The following is an 11860-nucleotide window of genomic DNA, read 5'->3' on the forward strand; positions in this document are numbered from 1 at the left end:
TTCACCTCGCTGCTGCAGCCCCCGTGGGGGGGTGGCCCCAGGGAAGGAGGAATGGGCCCCTTCATGGGGTAGATCCTCGGGGCCAGATCAGCTCTGAGGACACAGGTGTCTAATAAAGCTTGCTGAGTGACGCTGTGTGACCATGTGGCTCCTGGTCTGCTGTCACAGCACAGCCTGCCTGTCCATCTGGGCTCCCTTCATCCCCGCCCTGGGCCCTGTCCCACTTACCCACCAGTGACTCCTTCCCCCCTCTTCTTCAGGTGGACTCTGTCCCCAGCTGTCCCCTCTGTTCCTCTGGCCTCCTCCCTCCCCTCCTGTCCTCTCCCCCTCCTCATCTCTCCCTCAGTGACTAAGCCCAAGCCCAGGTGGGCCCTTCATGCCTATTCCCCTTATCACACCTGGCACCTGAATCCTGGAGAGGGTGACAGGGACTCAAGACCCCAGGCAGCATTGGGCGTGGACCCAATGTTGAGGGACATTACCATTGTTTGTCACACCTGCCTTTCCTAAAGAAGGGCTCAGGAGTTGAACTGTGTCCTGCCAGAAGGTCCTGATGTCACAACCTCCAGTACTTGGACTGTGACCTTTTGTGGAAATTAGGCCTTTACAGATGTGAGCAAATGGAGGTGAGGTCATAGGGGACCCACGTCCTCCAGGGTTGGTGTCTGTATAAAAGGGAGATCTGGACACAAAGGAAACCTGCACATGGGTGGGAGACCAGGTGCCCATGAAGGCAGGGAGCAGGGTGACACTCCTATGAGTCACAGGTGGACAGGAAGCCACCTACTGTCCCCATGGAGACCCCTGTAGCAAAGGATCCAGCAGAGGCGTCTGTGCTGGGTTTGCTTATGTCTCCTCAGTCTGCTCCCCGCTGGGGGTTCCTCAGTCTTCCCTTGACTCTCCTGACCTTGACCTCTCTGAAGGTCACAGGCAGTTATTTTGTCAGTCACCCCTCCATCTTGGCTTGCCTGACGCTTTCCCATGACGAGATTCAGGAAGATCATGAAAGTGAGGCTGTGTCCTCACGATGGGCATGATTTTGTCACATTATTGATGACATTCCTTGGGTCATTTGATTAAGATGGCATCTGCCAGATTTTTCCACTCTTCCAGAAAAGGGACTCTTCCCTTTGGAATGAGTTGAGATTTGTGTGTGGGCGCGTTGAGCTGGGCAATCAGGCCGTCCACTTCGCCCTTCCCTGACCTCCTGTGGACTCTGCTTTCCTGCATCATTTGCTGCCATCCTCATTGATTTTGATTCTGCAGTTGCCTGGTGTGGCCAAGGAGCTTCCTCCAGCCGCCCTCGGTGTTTTTTTAGCGTGTCCCCGTGATTCCTGATCAAATCTGCTTTATGCTACAAGGGTCTCAGCTCCCCTTGTTCATGTCCTGCCCCAGACACGGCATCAGCCCATCTCCTGGGAGACGTGGTCCCTTTTATGGGGAACAGTGCTGAGAAGTCAAGGTCTGAGGTGCTCATGAAGGTTGGTGTCCCAGCTCCCGTGTCCTCTGAGTGGGGAGCGCTGGAGAACTGCCTACAGGTCACTACTGTCTTGGCTTTCCTCCACTCACCCGGATACCTGAGGGTGAGGACCTAAAGGAGGACAGGTTCATTTTGTCTTCTGGTTTCGGAGCTCTCAGTCCACGATGGCAGACTGCACGGCTTTGGGCCCGAGGTGAGGCAGCCCATGATGGCGGAAGGGCTGGGGACAAGACCAGTCCTGCTGGGCACATCCCCACTGAGTTCCTTCGTCTGACCAGGCCCCATCTTCTAAAATTCCCCCCACTTCCCATAATGCCATCAGCTTCTTACTCCATCTGAGGATTAGTTCACTGATGCAGGTAAAGCCCTTAGGATCCCATCCCTTCCCTCATCCCTCATCTCAACCTTGCTGCCTTGGGGACCCAGCCTCCAACTCTTCACCTTTATTATTTACCTAGAGAGTTATAATATAAAATAGACCTCACATCTAAGTAGAAAATTTACCAACGGACACAGCCTCCTGTGTGTGTGTGTGCGCGCACGCCTACGAGTACTGGCCAAGCCTCCAAGTTCAATACTAGGCCCCTCCTCCTAAAGGCCCCCCCACACACCTCCTAACACTGCCACACTGAGGTCTGAGCTCCCAACACTCAGGTCACATCTGAAGCCTCGAAGCCTCTGTCCCTGCCCACCTTCTATGGGCACTCGCCCTTCATTCCACTCCCCAGGGGACTCTGCCCCCACAGCAGATGTCCCCTACCCTCCCTGTGTGGACCCCTCACCACCCCTGGCCCTGAGCCCACCATGACTTCTCACATCCTGGCCCCCTCCCTGCTGCCACTCAATTACTCAGGAAGAGCAGGAGGGACCAGAGGGACAGGGCAGAGCCCAGACTGCCCTCTCCACCACTGCTCCCCCTGTCACCAGGCCGTCCCTGCACATGGGTCTGACTTGGTCAGGAGAGCTCTGGGACCAGACCCTGTCCTCTGCATGTGCCACGGCCCAAAGGCCAGGCATAGAGAGTGGGCACAGGCGATGCAGGTGGATACAGTGAATGGACAGGCGCCTGCCCTCATCCCTACTTTCAAATGCTCTCCAGTGCCATCCTGGGCTGTGTCACAGCCTGAGGTGGCCCTGCCCCTGACTCCCTGCAGCCAGATGGGGAGGCAGGCTCAGCCCTGATCCCTCCCAGCCTGGGCGAGGTCCCCAGCCTTCACAGCTCTGAGACTCAGGCTCGCAGGAGAGGCCCAGAGAGGCAGCACAGCTGGCACAGGACTGAGCAGGAGGCTGGGCTGCCAGAGACAGGCAGCAGGGCCACCCAGAGGGACAAACCTGAGAGCACGCCTGCCCCATGCAGTTCCCCGCGGGCCCCGCCTGCATCTTCCTGAGGAAGGGCATCGCTGAGAAGCAGCGGGTGAGGCAGGGCGACTGGCAGGGCGGGCAGGGAGGTGTGGGGCAGGGGGAGAAGGGGCAGGTGAGGGGCAGGAACCAGGAAGCTCAGAACACAGGAGGGGGCTCTGGGTTCCCGGGGGCCACGGGATGAAGGGGGACAGTAAACTCGGGAGGGGGGCCTTGTGAGGAGAATAAATGGGGCTGGGATGGTGTCCCTTTCTCTGCTCTGGATACAAGAGGCCGGTGATGGTGACAATGGCAATTCTGGACACTTACCAAGTCCCTGCTGTGTGCCCAGCTCTGTGCAAAGGTCTGCACATTCCTGATGTCATTTAACTCCCAGAACAACTCCGAGGTCCCCGAGACTCTCACTCCCGTGTTACAGGTGAAGAAACCGAGGCGCTGAGACACCAGTCCTTCGCCATAAGCTCCCAGGGAGGAAGTGGCAGGGCAGGCGGGTCCATTCCTGTGCTTGCGACTGTCAGGAAGGGAAGGGAGGACAGGGCGGACAGAGATGAGACTGCACAGAGGACAGCAAGAGAGACACTGGGAGACGGCCAGGGAGCTAGAGGGTGGAGGCCAGGCTGGTGGAGCCTCTAGGCTCTCTGCAGGTGTCCAGGCCACGTCCAGCAGCGGGTCGGGCAGTGAAGGGCAGATGCTCGCAGAGGTGCAGGCACGGGTCCTGCGGGCACTCAGTGGCCCTCCTGAAGGCCACTGAGGTCTGGTCCCACCCCAAGGGACTCTCCCTCTTGGGAGGAAGGGGAGGCAGGTGGGGACAGCAGTGGGGTGCCCTGGAAAGACTTCTGACCTGGAGTCGGGAGCCCTGGACTCGAGCCCTGGTGCTGGAGTCTAGTGCCACACGACCTCAAGGGTCACTTCCCCTCCCCTGGTCGGGGACCTGCTGCTTCAGAGCTGTGTGACCTTCAACAGCTTCCTCGACCTCCCTGTTCTTGAGCGTCTTCATGGGTAAGATGGGAGTGGTACCTGGTCTGCCTCCCAGAGTCCTGAGGTTTAAGTGAAAGGAGCCGCCCCAGAGCCAACCCCTGACACCTGGGCTGGGACAGCAAATCACACCCTGTCCATCTGGGGAGGCTCGGGCTCCACGTGCCATGGAATGTGTGTCTGGGAAAGAGCAGATCCAGGTTCAAGTCCAGGAAAGAGGAGTGAGAGGGGATGGGAAGGAAGCAGAGCAGAAGCTGAGGAATGGGAGTTGCGGAGGGAGGAGGAGCCGAGGGAGGAGGAGAGGTGAGGGGAACAGGGGCGTGGAGGCCGGGCCTGCTTGAGGAGACAGGACCCTGACTCTCTCCACCTTCCCTCCCTGCATTCCCTCAGGAGAGACCCCTGGGGCAGGACGAGATCCAAGGTAACATCTGCCCCCAAATGCCCTCCACACCCCCAGGGACCTGCTCTCAGCTCTGTCTGTGTCACCTCCTCCCATGCGAACCTCACACCCCTTCCTGTCCCCTCCACTGCACACTGAGACCTCCTCAGGGCAGCTAAGTGCCGGGAGTCCTTAGCGACGTGCCCGGCCCACGTCTCAGAAACCCGGGATGAGAGGAGACGGGAGCCTTAAAATGAGGCCAAAGCTGGGGTCCTTCTCCTGGGGTTCTGAGGGCTCTCCACCCACCCTGAGGATTGGGGGCTCAGTGAGCAGCTCGGAGCCGTTCCCACTCACTGCTGTTCCGCAGTGCTGGGTTTTATGGGGTATTCCCCTTGGAGTCTCTGTCAGGGCCTCAGCAACAGTTTCAAGGAATGCCACTCTCCCCCCCCCCCCCCGGCTGTTTCAAGTTCCTCCAAAGTTCTTCTCTCTTCACTTTCAGAGCTCCGGGAAGCATTCCTTGAGTTTGACAAGGACAGAGATGGGTTTATCTCCCATAAGGATTTGGGGAATCTCATGAGGACAATGGGTTACATGCCCACGGAGATGGAATTGACCGAACTGGGCCAGCAAGTCCGCATGAACTGTGAGACCTGGGGGAGGAAGGCAGGGCTGGGCTGGGCTCTGCTGAGGGAGAGACTGGGGAGCAGGGGGAGGGGGAGTCTGTGGGGATACAGGGGGCTACGAGGATTGGGGTGTAGAAAAGAGCAGTCCAGACTGCTCCAGGGAGGTGGCTTTTGAAGTAGTTGGAGGGGCCTTGGAGAGACAGGTCTGGGTGCAAGTCCCAGTTCTATTATTTGTCAATGAAAGTCACTCTGAAAAGTGAAGTTATCTTGGGTCTCAGGTCCCTGGTCTCTGAGTGAAGGCAGACACTCCTTACCTCATGGTGCCATGGGAAGGAGGGGAGGAGGGTACTCAGGCAGGCCAAGTTGCAGTCCCCACCACTTCTGATTAAGTGTGGTTTATCACTGTCACCACTAAAGGTCTATCCGGGGAGTGTGAGGTTGGAGCCGTGCTGGATGTCAGCAGTGAGCTTGGATTTGGACCTAATGGTGGTGAACTCGGGGGCCCTCAACCACTGTGCACATCCCCAGCCCTATTTTATATGTTATTGAGAGACAGGGTCTCACTGAGTTGCTTAGTGCCTTGCTTTTGCTGAGGCTGGCTTTGAGCTCACCCATCCTCCTGCCTCAGCTTCCCGAGTTGAAAAGGATCGATTTTTAAATGGAGACCAGAGGTGACTTTGAGACTGAAACTGAAGTAAAATTGCTACTGGTTTGCTTCTGGGCATGTAACTGAGTTAAGGTGGAATTCAAGGTGATAATGTTGCGCTCAGCCCTCTGTGTACCTGCAGATTCAAGCAAGTGCAGATGGAAAACATTTGGGAAATAATTGTGTATGTACTAAACATGTTCAGGCTAATTTTTTTCTTGTCATTGTGCCCTGAACAACACAGTATAACACTCAGAGAGCATTTCCACTGTGTCTGGGCCTCTGAGACATGCCCCGCCCACGTCTCAGAAACCTGGGAGTGAGACAGGAGCCAAAGCTGTTGGTCCTTCTCCTGGGGTTCTGAGGACTCTCCACCAACCCTGAGGATTGGGGGCTCTCAGTGAGCAGCTCGGAGCTTAGAGATGAGGTACAGCATATGAGAGGTTTGCGTAGGTTACATGCAAATCCCATGACGTTTTGGAGATGGGACTTGACCATCTGCAGATTTTGGTATCCATGGGGGTCCTGGAACCACCCCCCAGTGGATGCCAAGGCACGACTGTATTCGTACCTGGAAGAGCCTCAGGTGCGCATGTCACTCACACTCCCTCTTTACAGATCCACAGAGGAGGGAACAGGGGTCCTGACCATGCTCAAGGTTGTGCAGTCAGTCAGTCACGTCCCCATACGTGCCTTGTCCACCAGGTTCAGGTTAGAGGGACACAGGGCTTGAGCTGAGTGAGTGAAAGATAAGGGGGGTTCACCCAGCCACAAAGAAGAATGAGACTCGTGCATCTGCTGGTAAATGGATGAACTGGGGAACACCGCGCTCAGTGACATAAGCCAGACCCAGAAGGCCAGGGGAGAACGTGTTCTCTCACAGGGGAATGTGTGGGGAGGGGACATCAGTGGGGTAGGGGGTTGAGGGAGGGAAGAGGAACAGGAACAGGGAAGAACCCAGGAATGAAATGACCAGATGATGCGTATGTGCACATCCCACTCGGAACTCCACCTTTATGTGCACCCATAGAGCACCCACCTAAAAGTCAATAAGCAGAAGGATCCAGGAGAGGAAGGGACCCAGGTAGAGAGGAAGCACTGGGGACTGAAAAGGAGCAAACTACAGTCCAGGCATGAGCATGTCGAAACTAACCCACTAGTGTGTGTGGCTGCCATGCACTAATAAAAGTGCAGAACAGAAACCCGTGGACGGCGGGGACCTGGGAGCCGCTCTCTTTCTGAAACTGACTGGAAGGGAGAAGCGAGGGATTGGAAGGTCAGGGCATGGAGTCCCACCAACCCCTCCCTTTCTGCCTCAGTGGGGGGCCGTGTGGACTTTGACGACTTCGTGGAGCTGATGACCCCCAAGTTGATTGCAGAAACGGCTGGGATGATTGGTGTCCAGGAGATGCGAGACGCCTTCAAGGAGGTCAGTGAAGGGGTCCATGGTGCCGGGGGTGGTCTAGGGACTGTTCACGTCAGCACCATGGACAGAGCCCACCAGAGGGCCACCCCCTGCCCTCCTTGTTTTGGCCCAGCCCTAGTGGGATGGATAGGGCCAGGGCCTCCCGCTTGCTAGGCCTCCACCATGAGCTGCCCCCCAGCCCCTCACTTTTTCTTTAATGTAGCTACTAGGAAACTTAGAATCCCTGAGAGGCTCCCGATGCACTTCCCCCTGGACAGAACTGCTCCAGGAAAGTCCCATCCCAGGAGAGGACACTGCACACACCAGGAGGCAGGACGCTGTGTCTGAGGAAGGGTGACAAAGGGTGACAGCGAGAGCTGGAAAGAGCACAGATGGGTGTGGTGGAGACTCAGAGTTGTGGAGGGCAGGGCCCGTCACCTGTCGTGGACTGGACAGGAAGCCACCAGGGGAGTGACAGGATCTGACTTGTCCCCTATGTGACTGTGAACACGGAGCCTGACCTGCAGAGGGGAGACCCTGGCAGAAGCAGGAGGGCAGCCAGGGACCCCTGCAGGCTGCCTGGGGAGTGCAGGCCAGAGGGGCCGTGGCTGGAGCCAGGTCAGCAGAGCTGAGGACCATCCCGGCCCCTCTGTGTGCGCTGAGGAGAGGGCATAGTGGGCTTTCTGAGAGGTGGTTAAGCAGCAGGGAGAAGTTCTGGAGGTCACTGATTAATTGGGAAACAGGTGTCAAGGGCCTGGCCTGTGAGAATGCTTGTCCTTGTGTGCCTGGACGGTTTCACTAGCATGACGTCCTCTGGGTTCATCCACTGCATTTCAGGATTTCCTTCTTAAGGCAGAACCACATTCCACCGTAGTCTGCAGCACACAGGAGAGGTGCACAGGAGCCCATGAACAGAAGGCCTCCAAAAAACACTCATAGGCACAGACTGTAGCAAGCTGGCTGCCAGGACCTGGGCAGAGGGGCAGGCGGGCTGTCCTTTCATGGGTCTCAAAGTTTCAGTTATGGAGATGACTGAGTTCCACTCACCTACAGACTAACGGTCTGTATCGGGCATCAAAAACTTAAAAGAGCAGATCTCATGTTCCACATCCAACAAACTGAAACCTAAGGGGACAGGGAATGCCTTGGAGGCAAGGTGACACATACTGTGCTGACTGGTGTGGCTTCATGAGGGCCTGCCTCTGTGCAAGTCATCAGAGGGCACGGGTTAAGCCTGCTTAGCTATCTGCACATCCATCATATCCCAATAATGCTGTCTAAACGGAGGGAGAGGTGTGTGCAAACCTGGGAGGAACCCTTGACCTTGAGGGGTGCTGATATTCTCCAGTAAGATGTGCCTGAAGCCCTTGGCCTGGCTCTAGTGATCCATGGACACTGTCACCCTGTCACCGTTGCTCTCAAGGTCGGTGCTGCTCATCCAGCCCCCCCTGCTTCTGTTCATCAGTTCGACACCAATGGAGACGGGGAGATCACACTGGCGGAGCTGCAGCAGGCCATGCAGAGGCTTCTGGGAGAGAGGCTCACCCCCCGGGAGATCTCTGAGGTTGTCCACGAGGCCGATGTCAACGGAGATGGCACCGTTGACTTTGAAGGTGACGTACAGGGGTGGGCTCAGCAGGGATCCGTTTCCAACTCCCTGTGTGACCTTCCGGGACAGGTGGAGGGTGAGGGTGGGAAGCAGATCTACAGGCCAACCCCAGGCCAGAGGACAGGGGGACCTCAAAGCAGGGCGGGGCCAGCAAGTTCTGGTGTAGAGTCACAGCAAGGTCACGTGCCAAGGGTGTCCTGTCCAGGGTTCACCAGTCACTGTCCAGCTGACTCAGGCTCAGGGGCTACCTTCACAACCCAGCCTCCTGACCTGTGAAGAGGAATCCCCCTGAGACGGTGGAGAGGGTGACATCAGACCCTAACAATGGCCATTCATGGAACACTGTGTCCCACCAGCCCTGTGACATTTAACCTTCTTAAAAGCACAGAGGAAAGAGTGAGCCTATGACTCCCGTCTGACAGATGAAAACACGGAGGGTAGAGGGTTAGGTAATTTCTCTAAGGTCAACGTAGGAAGGACTCAAAACACTACCGTGGTTTTTTCCAACGAGGCACCTCACCGGGGCTTTTCTTTGCAGAGTTTGTGAGGATGATGTCTCGCTGAGGATGTCCTGGGGGCCCAGATGCTCCCCACCTGGTCAACATGGATCCCTTGCTTGCTGAGGACCCAATCCCCATGACCCCTGGAAGGACGGAGTGGGGGGAAGGAGGGTAGCCAATGGCCTTGCAGCTGCATGGATTGCCAGATGGGGATGGAGTGGGGTGCCTATGGAATGAGATTCAGGAGGTGTGGAAATGGGAGTGGCACTAAGATCCAGTTGCCACCCCAGAAATTCCAGAGGTTAATGAAATCTTTTTCTTACACATAGCCCTAAACCCCTGTGACCTGCCAAAATCTCTTCCCCAGCTAATAGTCTTCTCTCCTGATAGATTGTCACAAAGTCCCACCCCCTCCACCCTCCCCTCCCCTCCCTCCCGCCCTTCTGATTTCAATCTCAGACACCCCGGTTCTGTGAGAGGGAGACGTGCCAACCCCATCACGGGGCTAGAAACTGCTCCTAGATGAGGCTGGGCGTGGGCGCCACCCGTGAGGAGCCATTGGGGGTGAATTCCTGATTTCCTGGAAGCCCAGCCTCTGTTTTCCCCTCCGATCGCCCACGTCCCTCTCCTGGTGTCAGATACTCAGGGGAACTGAATTAAATCACAAATCAGGATTATCGGGTTTAGGCAAGCTGATCCCTGGGGAATTAATCCCCCACCAAATATCGAGAGAGAGAGAGAGAGAGAGAGAGAGAGAGAGAGAGAGAGAGAGAGAGAGAGAGACAGGATCCCCCAAATCCCCAGCTCAGCAGGTGACTGCAAAGCCATCCCGGGAAGGCCCCTGCCTCCACGCGGGTTGGCCCAGGCCACTTCCGGAGAATCTCCCTGGTGGGTGGGAGTTGTGCTCCGTCCTGCAAACCCAGCATCCATCTGTCTGTGACACTGAGAATGTGGTTCCTTCACCTCACCCGGGGACAGCACGCCTCAGCAGCACAGAGGTCCTCAAAATAAAATGTCACCTCCAGGGTTTTCTCTTTGTGGTCTGTTGAGCAGATGCATGGAATGGGCTGTTCACAGGCCTCCACTCGCCCCATGAAGGAGAAAGCAGAGCCGGGTGCTGCTCCCTGCCCCTTACCTGTGCCCTGCCCACCCTCCTGGGCCACGTGACTGTGAAGCCTTCACCTCTCACCGTCCTTCCCCTGCCCACCCTCCTCCTTTCCTTCCCCCTGCCCTTCACTTGGACAGCAGTGTCGTCAGTGCTTGCTGTGTGCAGGCTGCCCGTCCAGGCAGGTGGCTAGAGCCGTCGATGAACCAGACACATCGCCACCCCCCGGAGCTCGCCTCATGATGGGAGGAAACAGCCATGCAGAGGGGAGGGCCACCATTTTCTTTGGGGACCTTGGAGCATTCGCTGAGCACAAGGGACATGTCTGAGGGAAGAGTGTTGAAGACACAGCGTGTGGCACAGGCAAAGGCCCCAGGTGGGAACACACTGGAGTGTTGAGGAGCAGCAAGGAGACGAGGGTGACCGCAGAGGTGGGCAGGAAGGGGTCAGAGTGTCAGGGTTAAGTCATGCCAGGGTGCCCCTGGAGACCGCTGTAAGGATCTGGAGTGACAGGACCCTGCTCACCTCCTTCCTCAGCTCCTCCGTCTTCCATTGATACATCCACTCACCTCTCGCCTGTTCTAGACAGGTTTGCTAAGTCCCTCTGTGGCCCACATTGTCCCTGGTGATAGGATCGGAACAATGACAGGGCTTTGACCCCAGGGGCTTATACCCTCGAGGTGTGCAGTGCAACAGGGGCTTCTGCCATGATGGACGTGCTCCAGACCTGCCCCGTCTGTCATGGTGGCCACTAGCCATGTGTGGACACTGAGGATTAAGTGTGGGGCATGAGGCTGAAGAACTGAGTTTCACTTCAGATTTATTTTATTAAGTAAATGCAATTTCATTAATAAATAATTGACTTTATTACTTAATTTTAATCTAAGTAGCCCCCCCCTCCGTGGCTAGTGGCTAGTCACTGGAAGCTCAGATTCCCGCACTTCGCCTGCATTAGTCTTAGGTCCTGGAAAGACCCGAGGACAAGAGCTTTGCTTTCTTGGGGAGTGACATTCCAGTTTGTGGGGAAAAGAAAAAAAATCAAGTCACTTAAGAGAAGCTCGTGCCTGAATGAACCCTTCCAGGAAGATGGGGGGTCAGATATAAGGAGCGTTTGGGGAAGGGAAAGAGGGGCTCAGCACGGCCAGAAGGGCACGTCTTGGAGACGAGGGGTTCCTAGGTGGTTTCTGGGGCTCTCTCCCTGACTGGGGGTGGGTCAGCTGAAGCTCCCTTAGGGATCTCCTGGGGGTCAGTACTGGGAAGGGAAGGGCAGGCGCTCGGGGTGGACAGGGGAGCAGCTGAGCTACCGCGCAGGTCCTCAGCTCGGGGGAGCCACGGGAGCTCTGGACACAGCTCTGCCACGTCTTCACACCTGGCCGCAGCCACGCTATGGACTGCCCAGCGAAAGGCATGTCCCTGGATGCGGGGGGTCACTTAGAAACTGAGGACACTGATTTGGACTGACATCCAGACTGCACTCCCCAGGGCTGGGCAGAGGTCCTCTCTTAAGAGGGACATGGCCCGCCCACCTCCTTCCCCATCACAGAGAGGTTGAAACCAGGACAGGAAGCAGCAGGGAGGAGGCTGCAGAAAACCAGGGCAGAGCAGTCCAGCACATGCAAAGGTCCAGAGGCCAAGTGAGCTTGGTGTGTCCAGGAACAGAGGCAGGAAGGAGGGAGGGAAGGACTTAAGGGAGGGCAGAGTGGAACCAGGAACAGGAGAAGAGCGCTTACTAAGGTATTCCTGTGTGCGTCGGTGAAGACTTGCCCTCTGCTTGCTCTT

General features: G+C 56.7%; 1 protein-coding gene across 1 annotated transcript; it reads left to right on the top strand.

The window, feature by feature from the left end:
• Positions 1-2831: 2831 nt before the first annotated feature.
• LOC308637272 (calcium-binding protein 5-like) lies at positions 2832-9424 on the top strand (the record flags this gene model as incomplete). Its single annotated transcript, XM_081273596.1, has 6 exons — positions 2832-2954; positions 4205-4235; positions 4693-4836; positions 6782-6891; positions 8333-8480; positions 9015-9424. The coding sequence occupies 6 exons, from the start codon at positions 2832-2834 to the stop codon at positions 9038-9040; spliced, it is 582 nt and encodes a 193-aa protein (XP_081129722.1). The 3' UTR covers positions 9041-9424.
• Between the last annotated feature and the right edge of the window lie 2436 nt (positions 9425-11860).

Source organism: Spermophilus citellus (assembly GCF_964194105.1).
Source record: "Spermophilus citellus genome assembly, chromosome: 18".
In the NCBI taxonomy this organism is placed as follows: Eukaryota; Metazoa; Chordata; class Mammalia; order Rodentia; family Sciuridae; genus Spermophilus; species Spermophilus citellus.